Source organism: Palaemon carinicauda, chromosome 40 (genome assembly GCF_036898095.1).
Source record: "Palaemon carinicauda isolate YSFRI2023 chromosome 40, ASM3689809v2, whole genome shotgun sequence".
NCBI lineage: Eukaryota > Metazoa > Arthropoda > Malacostraca > Decapoda > Palaemonidae > Palaemon > Palaemon carinicauda.
The window spans coordinates 66455039-66466911 of NC_090764.1; the positions used below are offsets into that span (position 1 = coordinate 66455039).

Genomic DNA, 11873 nt, shown 5'->3' on the forward strand with positions numbered 1-11873 from the left:
AAGATGTAAAATTCCAGAAATATTTCCAAAATTCCTCATATAGCTCACATATTTTCACAAAAAACTAATTATTGATAAAAGAAGTCTCTAGAAATTCCTCTTTTGCTAATGTATGGGACTTTAGGTCTAGTTACTTTTCTTCTAACTTGGTAACACTGCACTCGGCTAACGGCGAGATGTTTTTACCATGGTCGTATTCAAGAACTGTCGGTTTTTATCATTTTGGAACTCAGGCAACAAAATCATTATCAAAATATTACCGAATGTCCGAGACACCACAGGCTGCTCGGTCGCCAAATTCAAGAAAGCACTTGACACCTTCCTGCAGACGCTGCCAGATGAGCCTCCTGTGCCAGGCTACACAGCGTGCTGCAGGGCAGCCTCAAACTCTGTGCCAGACCAGATCACCCTCATGAAGAAGGACTCACGGACTGGCGTCAGCGGTGGACCACCACAGCTGTGAGGAAGACCCTCTAAATTCGACCAAGTATACCAAGTAAGTAAGTAAGTATCACAAAATATGAGAAAATAGATAAATACTGCATGAACAACTAATATGGCACAGCGTCGTCTGCTAGGAGATCACTAGTTGGGATGTTTGCTTGTAGAAGGGGATTGGCAAGTCATCAGCTGATTACCAAAATAAACGCATAACTTGCTGCAGTACTTCATTAAACAGGGTGCAACATATAAAATAAATTCATTTATTACGTACAAACAATAATTGTAGGCTTATATTTTTAAGTCTGGTGAGTGTGAGTGCTTGTATGTCATTAGCTGGGTGTTTGATGGGTACCAAACTCCACTATACATCTTTATCTTAGTGTTGAGGTGCAGGATAATTTATTAGGACATTTTTCTGGAAAAAAGGTGCGTCTTAAGACACGGGAAATACGGTATTTCATGTAGAAAAATGTCCGTTTTCTTCGAAAATGACTTATTTTCACTGCAAAGAAAAACTTAATCAACTAAGAAATAATAATCAATGGGGTTAGCTTGCTTGTACCACTTACCAGTACAAAGGAACTCAACGTTTTTCTTTTTCCCTGTGCATACAGCTAAACAAAAACAATTTCTAAAGGGTATCCCTGTTCTTAGACAGTCTAACAGGTTTAAGGTTCATGCGCTTTGAAAATGAAGGTCAACTTCAGTGTAAGTACATTAATTAGAGTAGGAAAACTAGTTTTTCTGTTATGTTGATCCGTCCGTAACTATAAATTTACCTATTGTCTTTATATAAGGGGGGTCCAAAAACTCATAACAGGGTGATTTGCCCCAATAATAATGGTGAGAAATGCATAAAATACTATTAATATATATATATATATATATATATATATATATATATATATATATATATATATATATATATATATATGGTTATGTATTTGGCTAGAAAATAAATTATCATATATTTACCAGAATATAATTGTCAGACGTAGTGGTTTAATCAAAGAAAAGAATGTTAAAATAGTAAGACATAAATCGCCCAGGCTTCTTTATTCCTGTTGGCAAAATCCTGCAGCTTGACCTTAATACTAAAAAAAAGATTCTGTAGTCACTGTAGTCAACTTACCAACACTCCTGTAGCCCATAACAGCCACCTTCCTGTTCTTCGACGGCATTTTGACCTTGTTTCAGAGGCACATCCAGAAAAAGGAAAAAGGAAATATTATCACACCAATTGCAAGACTTGACGAGACAGAGATCTGGCCCACAATTGCACAACTCTTTTTCTCTCTCTTTCTTTCTTCTCCTTTTTTGCACTTTTGCCGGTGTTACACCTATTGATATATGTTACTTGGCCTTTCTACTTAACATTATTTTACAACTGTAGAAAAATATTTGTAAAGAAGCACTTTATAACGGCGGTATACAGTTAAATACGAAGGCTGGGGAGGCAGTAGTTATCTCATGTTGTGCTTACTAGTAATAACCAGACGGAGGCCATTTGATATATAATTCTTATTTTGCGATATGACATTTCATTATTTTTCCTTAAATCCTTTGTGATTATGAACTATATTGTGATTAAACTCGTTTGTTAATTAAACATTTGATCGTTGTTTTGTATGGAATGACATAAGTTCACTTTGATAAATATAAAAATTGTTAATATTTTCCAACTCAACGCCAGATCAGCTGACGTCCAGCTGCTCTTCTGAAGCGGTTAATTCAAAAAATTGTTATGTAACTCGTTATCTAATGATAATAAATACAGTAACATCCATTATATAATATTATGTTTCATATTTACAGTGAATAACAAAGCTACGTTTTTATATAATAAAACTAGCAATCAAAATGTTGGCAAATTTGATATATTTAGAAAACTAATTTGACTTTTATATGATAAATTGCAATGCTTAATTTTCAAAATTTATATCCTCTCTATTGTAGAATTTTTGAAGGAAATTATAATAGTTACCTTACTCTGTCTACATTGTTTAAATTTTGATTAACTTGAAAACGGCCTAATCATGACAAATCATAATACTCAAATAACGATGTTGGAATTGCGCAGTAGCAAAACGATGTAATGTTACGCATTACATTTTTTTTTAACAAGAACAGTTGAAACTAGAAGTAATTCAGAATACCATTTGAACTTCGTATTTTACTTCATCTAAAAAGTAGTTTGAAGGTCAAACAATCCTGACTTAGGGCGAGTTTTTCTTGAGTTTATTTTTAGCGATTGCCTCATGGACTTTCCCTCCATACCAGACAATGGCTGTGAAACTCTAAACCTAATATGATAAATGTAATTATTTGCAGTTATTAAATGCCAATTCCAGTGTAGTATATCTTATTATTATTATTATTATTATTATTATTATTATTATTATTATTATTATTATTATCACCTCATTTTATGTATTACGACTCAGGTTTTTTAGGACTTGGGTGTTTCTAAACCTAATCAACCAGGAAGATATCTACTGTATACCTGACCAAGTGTTGTTTGATGGAAAATAGAAGATGGATATTTATTAGAAGTACAGCTAGAAAGATATTTGAGAAAATAAGAAGGAAAAAAATCAAAGAACATATTGAAGGAAGAGATTAGCAAGTTCCAGTGTGGATGCATTTGAGGAAGGTCGACTACAGATCATCTGCTAATTCTGAATGCAGTAATCGACTATAATTAATACTTCTAAGGGTGGACCGACGTATATTTCGTTTTGAGATGCATACGAGTGCTTCCATAAGTCAGATACGGATGGTTGTAATAAAAAGATTGGAAAATAATTGAATGGAAAGGTGTACTGATAGTGAAGAACATTAATGAAAAAAAGTATAGCAGTCGTTAACTGTCTCACGGGGGCAACAGAAACCATTGAGAAATTTGAGATTGAAGGAAAGGTAAGACAAGGAACTACGTTTTGACCCAAGCTATGCAGTATAGTGAGTGACAAAGTGAATAGCATCTGTAAGAAAAGTATGACATTGATAGGGGTCACATAAATTGAATCATTGGTATTGTAGATTATATCATACAGGATATGATACATGACACAATAAATGCCAAAATGTGGAGACGTAAGAATGAATGAATAAGTAGGAAAATGGCATTGGAAGTGAGAAAGAAAATTTATGAAATATCGATTGTTCCATCAGTGTTTGCTAATGTAGAGACTTTGAGTGAAACAAGAGATAAAAATATGGAAGATCTGGAAAACCTTCAACACAGATTAATAAGAAATATGTATGAACAACCAGTTTAGTGACATCGGTGTTACTCTATGAACATGAGTCATGGTATGACAATGAAACAATTTCCAAGTTACTCGAATGCCATATGTGGATGAGATCATGATGAGGGGTAGATGGAGATGGTTTGGGCATGCTCTTCGCACTCCCCAAGAGGGATTAGTTCACCAAACGTTCAGCTGGGCTCCACGTGGTACTAGAAGAGTTGGAAGACCCAGACCTACATGGCTGAGTGCTATGAAGCGTGAAGTACGAGATGAAGAATGGAGATTTATTGAATTAAAAGCTCATGATAGAGACGACTGACGCCTTTGCGTCAATAGGCGTAGGAGGAGATGATGATGAACAACACCAAGTATAGGACATCCTTGCAGAAACAGGAACATATCCAGTGTCTTGAAGAATAGACTTTAAGAATATAATGTTGTTCCATAACACCATAAACTCTGATAGAAAAGAGATTAATCAGAGAGATCATAAAAAATCAATTGCTAACTCGTATGGAAAGTGCTGGAGTAGCAGCATTGAAGAAATTTGTTGTAAATATGGGTTGAAAATAGGAGAAATGAGAATTTGAGGGAAAGGACCCTGAAAAAAAGAAATCAAGAAAAGAATTATGGAAAAAATAGAAGAAACTATTGAAGAAAAAAAGAATGATGAAAAAATTAAGACTAATAGAAGGAAATAGTTCACAGCCTTATATCAGAGAAATGGATCTGGATAAGGCAATCCTTATAATAAAGGTAAGATTAAATATGCTCAATTTAAAAGCAAATTTCAGGGGGAAATACATTGCTGCTGAGGAATGTGAAAAAGGAGATAGTCATTCATATTGTTAAAACGCCTAATTGCTTGACTCTTTGTAAAGCTTTTCTAAATCAGTTTTTTTCTAAATTCGTTGATCAACACTATTAATATTACTAACTGGGCTGTAAGCCTAGTTGGAAAAGCAGGAGACTAAAAGCCCAAGGACTCTAACAGGGAAAAGAGCACAGGAAGGAAAGCAAGTAAACAAATAGAATAGTGTGCCTGAGTGTACCCTCTAACAAGAGATTTGTAACCCAAGACAGTGGAAGAAGACCATGGTACAGAGGCTATGGCACTAAACAAAACTAGAGAACAGTGATTTGGTTTAGGAGTGTCATCTTCCCAGAAAAGCTGCTTACCATAGCTGAGGAGCCTCTTGGTTCTACACTTACCGAGTGGAAAGTAGCCACTAGACAATTACAGTGCAGAGGAAATTTTTTATTGTTGTCAGTTGTATGAGGAAAGTGGAGAATATTTAAAGAAAAGGCAAGACTATTCGGTGTATGTGTAACCAAAGTGAAAATAAGCTGTAACCAGAGAGGGATCCAACGTAGTAATATTTTGCCAATCAAAAGACCCACTAACTCTCTAGCGGTAGTATGTCAGCAAGATCTCATTTCCATCATGTAACTAACAAATTTAGAGATAGTAATTGAGTAAGTATACATATTGATACTCATGTCCTCGTTCAGTTTAAAATATCTGCCAAACTTTATAGTGATGCACAAACTCTAGTGTCAAAACATCTCCTGCACTAAATTTGACAAGTTTTTTTTGTGCCCAATTGTCTTTGTGCATTTGTTATATAACTGTTGACTAATTTCAATATCATTCCGTGTCTAATACCATCTCCCCAGGCATTCTGCTTTGTTCGTGTTCTTCCTATTCCTCCCAATAACTTGCAAAAGTTACTTTCTTCTGCAACTAACACAGAAGTTGCACAGTTCTAAGATCTCTGTAACTTGGCAGTGTTAAACTAAAACCTGCATTTCTCATCATATCCTACAGTGCTACTTGCTTTTCCACAAATATCTGTTCTTTTCCAACGCATTAAGTAGGTCTTCCCAAGTGTTTTCTCACGTCCATTTGACCTCTGGTCTAATATCATTTCCATTGAATCTCCCAAAACCTATATGTTCTGTTACTTTGGTGTCCCTACCAGCCTTTCATAGCTACCCTGATTTCTGTAGCTAATGCAGAAGTTGGTATATTCTAAGCTCTATTCAAGTTTGTGTTTTTAATTTTAAAACATCGTGCAGCACTCCTGGCACAATGTCTTGTTCTTTTTTTTTCAGAAAATTTTCTTCTATCCTAACTATTTAATTTAGCTTGATAGGCATATCATTGCTAGAATGGAATAAAAAAAATTAAAGTGTGCTTTATTTTACCAAGCCACTGTAGCTGCTGCTATTATTATTATTATTATTATTATTATTATTATTATTATTATTATTATTATTATTATTATTATTATTATTATTATTATTATTACTAGCTAAGTTATATCCCTAGTTGGAAAAGCAGGGTGCTTTAAGCCCAAAGGCTCCAGCAGGTAAGAATATTCTATAAAAAGACTTATGTCAACCTGTTCAACATCAAAATATTTGCTGCAAGCTTGAACTTATGAAGTTCTACCGATTTAACTACCTGATTAGGTGAAATAAACAGATTGTAACAAAATTTTGAAAGGTGAAAATATGAATTATATAAGTCTCTCCTGTTTATCTGAGCCAGTTTTCTTTGACGACCATTGTTGTAAAAAGTAGAAGTTTCGTATAATTCCAATTTTACGTATCCTCTCTGTGCAGAGAGATTATTTATTCAAAATGATTCCAACGTTTTCGAGATTGTGCTTTAGTTATGAGATTAGGCAATGTTCTCTTTCCCACAAGTGTAAAATATACTAATTTGGTGTGATGATACAAAAATAACACATTCATCATTATCATCATCATCTTCTCCTACGCCCATTGACGCTAAAGGCCTTGATTAGATTTCGCCAGTCGTTTTTGGATGTGGAGAAAATGTCCCCCTAAATCTCGAGGAAGTCACTGGTAGCAGGGGGATGGATTGGGTTTAAGACGATGAACAAAATGTCTCTTCGGCTTCTACTCCTCTAATGCCTGGTGGTTGATCTTACTGGAATTAGTATGGACCGGCAGGGGTCACTTGCCTTAGTTAGATAGGCACTGCGTATCACAAGGAACTGGCTATCCTTTGATGAATCTAGCCAGGGAAATGCCATATGGAAAAAAAATCGTTGAGTCACTGTTCTGCAAGACAGCCACTTTTGGGAAAATTTCCTTCCTTGGTGTTTTTATTTTCCAAAATAACAATTGTTTAGACATTGAGGACATGAATAGAACTAACTTGAACCTCTGTCTCAATAGTCAGAGTGAGTAGCCTTAGTGCCATAGCCTTTGAACCATGGTCTTCCATTGTCTTGGGTTAGAGATCTCTTGCTTGAGGGTACACTCTGGCACACTATTCTATCTTGTTTCTCTTTCTCTCGTTATCTTTGTTTTTATAGTTTATATATGGAAGATTTATTTTAATATTACTGTTCACAAACTTCTCTTGTAGTTTTTCCTTGTTTCCTTTCCTTACGGGGGCTATTTTCCCTGTTGGAGCTCTTGGGCTTATAGCATTCTGCTTTTCCAACAAGGGATATAGCTCACATAATAATAATAATAATAATAATAATAATAATAATAATAATAATAATAATAATAATAATAATAATAATATGAATGGAGAGTTACCACCTCATAGGATTGCATTCATCCCTTTATAAGCCAGATAGGTGCACCCAAGTAAAAGTCAATGTTGATTAATCTAATCCTGAAGACCATTAGGGAATGGTACACCTCTCTGGCCTTTGTCTACAAATAAGATCTAATGCTAAGCAAACGTTGTGGTGGCCGGGGGTAGCGTCCTTGACTGGTGATCGAGTCCCGCTCAAACTTGTCCGAACCTTTAGTCGCTGCAACCTCACCATCTTTGTGAGCTAAGGATGTGGGTTTGGCGAGCCAAGAGGTCTATCTGTTGAGTCACCAGCAGCCACTGCCTGGCCCTCCTTGGTCCTAGCTTGGATGGAGAGGGGGCTTGGGTGCTGATCATATGTATATATGGTCAGTCTCTAGGGCATTGTCCTGTTTGATAGGGCAATGTCACTGTCCCTTGCCTCTGCCATTCATGAGAGGCCTTTAAACATTTAAATATAAGCTCTGGATTCTATACGAATAATAAAACCTTCAGACTCATGTGCAAAATAACTAAGTCCAATGTGTGCAAAATGCATTCAAAAAGGCAAAAGTAGTCCATTAACCCACTATTAAATTGGGATGATCCTGATGTTTCCATGGGGTTCTTGTGCCAAAAAGCTTTATCTAGGAAACAAGAACACCAGACCACCCTTCCAGGACGTAATAACTCCCATAGATTTACTCAACACCCTCAGACTTAGTACTGCGTTCGCATTCTTAGAAGCTCACTTATATTACATTGAATTGAATGGAATATAAAATAGATGCCTTAAACCAAGCATTGTGGCATCAAAGGCAATTCAGCGCTGTATAATGCAAATTAATCAACCATACCCGTACTCTTACATTTGGCATCATTTTAACATCTAAACCCAATCACACAACTTTCATACAATAATATCTGAATGCAAAATAAGGAGGGATTAAAAGGATTTAACAGATAAATGAATAAAATTATTTAAAGTTCATGATATAAACCAATACTCTGTATAATTTTTTTCAAGTTCAGGATATTGCCATTTTTAACATACATCCTCCCTTGATGTTATGCAAGAGGTGCTCCTTGTCAAAATAGTTCCAGAAAACTTCCGGAACTAATAAGGGATTGTGAAAAGCTTGTGAACCCAATGGTAGGATGAAATCTTCACTTAGTAGGCGAGCCTTTTCATGTCAGACCACTGGCAAGTACATACAAACTCCAGCATGACGTGGAAGCCACCAAATGTGTTAGTGCATGTGGTTACCAGCTACTGTACATAACCAGCCTTTACTTGCAAAAAAAAAAAAAAAAAAAAAAAAAAAAAAAAAAAAAAAAAAAAAAAAAAAACTATAGATGCAAAATAACTCATCTTTGGTTCGGAACGTGCATATACTTGATACAAAAGCACTATCCACCAGTTTAGATACTACCGCAAGAGAGTTATTGGGTCCTTTGACTGGAAAGATAGTACTACATTGTATCCCACTCTGGTTATGTCCCATATTTCTTTAGTATACACATGCACTGAATAGTCTTCCCTACTCTTTCCGCATTCTCCTCTGTCCTCATACATCTGATAACACTAAGATAAGTGAAAAATTCTTCTTCACTCAAGGGGTTAACTACTGAACTAAGATTGTTCAGTGGCAACTTTCCTTTTGGTAAGGTTAGAGACTCTTTAGCTATGGTAAGCAGCTCTTCTTGGAGGACACTCCAAAATCAAACCATTGCTCTCTAGCCTCTGTATCAAGGTCTTTCACTGTCTTGGGTTAGAGTTCTCTTGCTTGAGAATACATTCGGACACACTACTCCATCTGTTTCCTTTTCTTAGTGGACTATTTTCCCCTGTTGGAGTCTTGGGCTTATAGCATCCCGTTTTTCCAACTAGGGTTGTAACATAACTATAGTCAATTTTTTTTAGTGAGGCAGATTTGCAACGACTTGCAGGGGTGCCCTTTTAGCTCGAAAAATTTTCCCGATCGCTGATTGGTTGAACAAGATAATTCTAACCAATCAGAGAGCGGGAAACTTTTCCGAGCTAGAAGGGCCCCGCTGTGAGTCGGTGCAAATGTGCCTCAATAAAAATAATTGAGTATAGTACTAATGTTAATAATACTTATTATTATTATAACCTGCTGGAAAAGCAGGATGCTATATGCCCAAGGACTCCAACAGGGAATAATAACCCCGTGAGGAAAGAAAATAAGGAAATAATAATCTCGAGAAGTATTAGAAATTAAAATAAAATATCTTAAGAACAATAACAATATAAAAAAAAAATTTTCATATATGAATTATAAAAACTTTAAAAAACAAGAGGCAGAGAAATACGATAGAACAGTGTGCCCAAGTGTACCCTCAAGCAAGAAGTATAGGTGTCAGCTTTTGTTTGCAATAACACGCGGAATTTAATATTAAAGTTGATTAGAAAAGAGGATTAGCTTCATAGAAATTGAGAAATGTAGATTTCAATTTGTGATTTCGCTATGGTGTTTCCAATCTCATAAAAGCTAAATAGAAAATAAATAATAATATCAGGTTTGAGTTTTACTATAAGTCAATGTATGGAATTGTATGTGTGTCTGTAGATAGTATAAATATGTTAACTTTTGTTTGATTGTGATCCCTAGGTCTCCAAACTCAATAATAAGGCGATTTAAAGGCAAATATAGATGACAGAGAGATATACAGTGAGCAGAGATAGTTATTTGAATAAAAATGGTGAAAGTTGTGTTGAGAAAGGAGCTTGATAAATGAAAACTGTTTCTAAATAAAAAACTGAAAGATTCTTATGAAAAAGAAAATGGTGTGGAAAAAGAGTTTACAAACTGTGCTTAGATCTGCCAAGACGGTGGAGTCAGTTTATAACTATAAAAAGCGAAGGAGTAAAAGGAGATTTATCTGACCATTATAGATGGAGGACCAGAGAGAAAAGCTTGAATGAGAAGTAGCAAATATGAATAACAGATAAACATGAAGTGGAGGAGAAAATGGTTAGGTTTAAAAAACCAAAAAATTCTATGAGTAGGCCTACGTTAGATCTCCAGGATTGGTCTCCACGTCAGCTAAGAATGTTTGTGGTTTTATGAAATGGAACCAGAGATGGTGGGAGAAGGATATGAGATCTTTTGTGAAGTAAGATTTATATAATATGAGGTAAAATTGTAGGAAACAAAAGAAGATTATGGTGGCCCAGAGAGTCAAAAACGAAACTTAACCCTTTTATCCCCAATGGACGTACTGGTACGTTTAAAAAAAAACTCATCCCTTTACCCACAAGGATGTACCGGTACGTCCTTGCAAAAAAACGTTTTTTTTTTTACTTTTTTTTTTGCATATTTTTTATAACTTTACGAGAAACATCAGTCATTTTCCAAAATAATGAGACCAACCTGACCTCTCTATGACGAAAATTAAAGCTGTTAGAGCAATTTGAAAAAATAAATATATTACAAAATGTGCTTTAAGAAAAGAGCCTGGGGGTTAAAGGATGGAAAGTTCCAAATAGTGTTGGGGGTAAAAGGGTTAAAACCTAACCTAACCTAACCAAGGATGTCATATGAAAAGCATAAAGAAGGCGAGAAAGGACTTCAATTTGGATATTTTAGTGATTCAACATGAAAATATTAGGCAAATATAATTCAAAATGAAACATATGAATGGAGAGAGGCCCTTTCAATGCAATAATATCTGGGATCGATCAAGTGAGTATTTAGAAAATGTGTTGAATATGGAAAAAAGAAGAAGACGAAGTAAAGTGGTAAAGGATTGGAAAGGGTTGTTGTAAGTTTCAGAATTCATCTGAGGGTTACTGATGATGACATAAGGAGGTTTCTTGATGGGTTAAGCTTGGAAAGACACCAGGGGTTGATGGGATTACGAGTGAGATGCAGTGGTTTAATAGTGGTGTGAGTGAGTGACTATGATTATGGTATAGTTTGATGGGGTAGGTGTTGTTATTATTATTATTATTATTATTATTATCATTATTATTATTATTATTATTATTATTACTTGCTAAGCTACAACCCTAGTTGTAAAAGCAAGATACTATGGCTCCAACTGAGAAAATAGCCCAGTGAGGAAAGGAAATAAGGAAATAAACTACAAGAGAAGTTTTAGAACAATAACATTAAAATTAAATATTTCATATATAAACTATAAAAACTTCAAAATAACAAGAGGAAGAGAAAGGAGATAGAATAGTGTGTTCGAGTGTGCTCTTAGCATGAAGCTACCCAAAGACAGTGGAAGACCATGGTACAAAGGCTATGGCACTATCCAAGATTAGAGAACTGTGGTTTGATTTTGGAGTGTCCTTCTAAAAGAGCTGCTTACCATAGCTAAAGAATCTCTTCTACCCTTACCAAAAGGAAAGTAGCTAACCACTTGAGCAAAGAAGAATTGTTTGGTAATTTCAGTGTCGTCAAATGTATGAGGATAGAGGAGAATATGTAAAGAATAGGCCAGACTATTCAGCGTATACGTAGGCAAAGACAAAATGAGCCGTAACTAGAGAGAGGGATCCAATGTAATACTGTCTGGCCAGTCAAAGGACCCAATAACTCTCCAGTGGTAGTATCACAAGGGGTGGTTGGTGCCTTGCCCAA

At 35.3% G+C, this 11873-nt stretch overlaps 1 protein-coding gene across 1 annotated transcript in view; it reads right to left on the reverse strand.

The window, feature by feature from the left end:
- The window catches only part of Rheb (Ras homolog enriched in brain), a 38999-nt gene extending 36954 nt beyond the window's left edge, over window positions 1-2045 (reverse strand). Inside the window, exon 1 of the mRNA XM_068363844.1 lies at window positions 1577-2045. Within this exon, the coding sequence (XP_068219945.1) occupies window positions 1577-1625 (49 nt within the window). The 5' untranslated portion in view covers window positions 1626-2045. The remainder of the gene's footprint in view (window positions 1-1576) is intronic.
- Between the last annotated feature and the right edge of the window lie 9828 nt (window positions 2046-11873).